The 2,425-nt window shown below is 34.4% G+C and overlaps 1 protein-coding gene across 1 annotated transcript; it reads right to left on the bottom strand.

Moving 5' to 3' along the window:
- Nucleotides 1-594: 594 nt before the first annotated feature.
- LOC119597699 (NADH-cytochrome b5 reductase-like) lies at nucleotides 595-2,425 on the bottom strand. Its single transcript, XM_037947305.1, has 2 exons — nucleotides 2,393-2,425; nucleotides 595-1,998 (listed from the first exon to the last, which is right to left on the bottom strand). Exon 2 carries the CDS (start codon nucleotides 1,683-1,685, stop codon nucleotides 762-764), a length of 924 nt encoding a protein of 307 aa, XP_037803233.1. The 5' UTR covers nucleotides 1,686-1,998; nucleotides 2,393-2,425; the 3' UTR covers nucleotides 595-761.

Raw genomic sequence — 2,425 nt, 5'->3', positions numbered from 1 at the left:
CTCTCACACCTTAGGAGGTGGATAGCAGAAGGGTTTGGTGAAGGGACAAAAACGAAAAGTGGGAAGGAAAAAAAAGACCATCATTGGGTCCCAGTCTCCGCCTCCTAAGCCCCCCCACGACAACAACGGGCAAGGGATTGGGGGGGATAAGATATTATGAAATATTTTCAAAAATCAAGGAAAATGGGTAAACAAGTGAGACCTATAGTGCATAATTAGCTTGTTGATGACACTACTTGTGGAGCCATCTATGTGTAAAAATAATTATTAAATTGCCACACAGTAAGCATGGGTTAATTAATGCCTTTCTAAACTGCTTATAATTAGTTAATATCAAGTGTTGTGGATCATCATAAAGGACATTCCCACTTAATATGAATGTATTATGATTCTGATTTTAAGTAGGGTCTTTTTTTTCTCAATGTAATGTATCACCTGTAAGAGTTTAAATCAAGCAAACACGACTAATAAATCAACTTTTTTTTTCATCCAAATCATAATAATTTTTACTCAGACCAATTTTAACTGTATCAGCCCTGTAAGCTTAACTTGTTGTTTACTGAAGCATAAAATTCAGGATATTGAAAAATTGGAAATATACAATTACTTTATTGTCTTAAATACATATTGATCAGCGCTATCTCACTCTGGAAGACACTACAGAATTAGGCAATGCACTTACCAACATCATTTTGTCCCCCCAAAATATTTTACTTAAATATCAAAATACAATTCTAGAAAATAAAAATGGTCAAAAAATCTCAAAATTTGAAAATATTTTTATCAGGCACCTGGGCATCTTTGGCAGCATTTACCATGTCCTTGTCAAATGATCTGGTCCCACACACTAGAACTAGAGTAGAATCTACAGGCGCTTGTAGCAATTCATTTTTTACATCCTCTTTAGTCAACTTCCTTGACATAACTGTTTCATTGTATTTCTTCATTCGCAAATCATCCTCTTCACTTAGGTAATGAGTCATTGTAAAGTTCCAAAATTGACATAATGTTAAAAGTTCTTCCCTCAAAAGAATGTTTGAAATACTCTTAGATGAATATAACAATTTAATAAAGGTTTCATCTTGATCATTATCCACAATTGCTTTTATAATTTGATACATGGGTGCAATCCCTGTCCCAGCTGCTAACATGAGAATCCTTTTATAACAATTTGTTTTGTAGGAAAAATTGCCAAATGGGCCCCTCCAAGGAATGTTATCTCCCACTTTCCAATCTTTAATCAGTTGAGTAATCTTGCCATTAGGATAGATTTTTATTAACACATCAAATGATCCTTTTTCAGAAATATCTGATATTGGGGTATATTGCCTAATCACTGATCTACCATTTTTTATTTGCTTGACAATTAAATGTTGGCCAATGCTAAGCCCTAGATTTTTACCCTCTGGTAGCTTGAATGTATAACAAAGGCAATTAGAGTAAACTTCTTTTATCTTTACAATTTCAAATTCTTTCCATTTATCTGGATGGAGTGCCCCTTCCACTGGGACTTCCTCTAGCCCTCCCTCCCGAATGCGCCTGCACTGTTTCTTCCATCTCCTTAGGTCTTCCTCGTAAATATCATGCACACACGGGCAACAGCCACTGCCGCAACAGTCCCGAGGCTGGGGAGCTTGAGGTTTAGGAGGCAACAAATCTTCAATATCAGTAATTCTGTTAGTCATCTTTATAGCACAAAATTAGAAGCAATGTGATTATTACTGTTCACTTTTTCACCTATAAGTCAATTACCTAACAGCTTAAAAGTTTATCTTAATTACCATAGCCAGATATATAAGCATATTCTCTTACTAATTTAAATGTTAGAAAGACAGTGAAATAAAAAGGATAGTATGCTTTTGTAGAGTTTGTTAAGCATCCTTGTGAAGAGTCCAGACACATTTCTCTGCAAAACCAGCACTGGACACAACAGACCATCCCTTTTTCTCAAGAAGATTTAGGACACATCGAGGAGCCAGTTTTGTGGTATAGGTGACTCTGTGTACAAAGATTTGACAATATTAAATTTAGCAAATATTTAAATTTTTATCTGCCTGACTTGACCTAACAATTACTATTCATTCTTGACTAAAATATTTGAAAACAAGGTTACACTTCTTCAACCAGCCTTAAAATTTTATCTATATTTCTTTAACTGTAATAAAACTGCTTTATCTACCAAATCTGTCACAAAAAAAAATTGGGAGAAAGTTTGTGGATACAAAAAATACCCTCAATAACAGTAAAACATCAGAAATTGCTAATAATGGCAAATCTGACATCTCACACTAACAATATAGATAACAATATACATGAGTATGGTGCACATGAACAGACGTATTATACTATAAAACTGAGTACCCCTCTTCCCTAATTCTGTTAGAGTACTTACATTCTTGTAAGTCTATCTTCTTGTCTTTCAGCT

Source organism: Penaeus monodon, chromosome 39 (genome assembly GCF_015228065.2).
Source record: "Penaeus monodon isolate SGIC_2016 chromosome 39, NSTDA_Pmon_1, whole genome shotgun sequence".
In the NCBI taxonomy this organism is placed as follows: Eukaryota; Metazoa; Arthropoda; class Malacostraca; order Decapoda; family Penaeidae; genus Penaeus; species Penaeus monodon.
This window is presented reverse-complemented; position numbering and strand designations above follow the sequence as displayed.

Bases quoted from the DNA above. Each gene is read 5' to 3' on its own strand.
- LOC119597699 (XM_037947305.1), bottom strand. From the start codon at position 1,685: ATGACTAACAGAATTACTGATATTGAAGATTTGTTGCCTCCTAAACCT.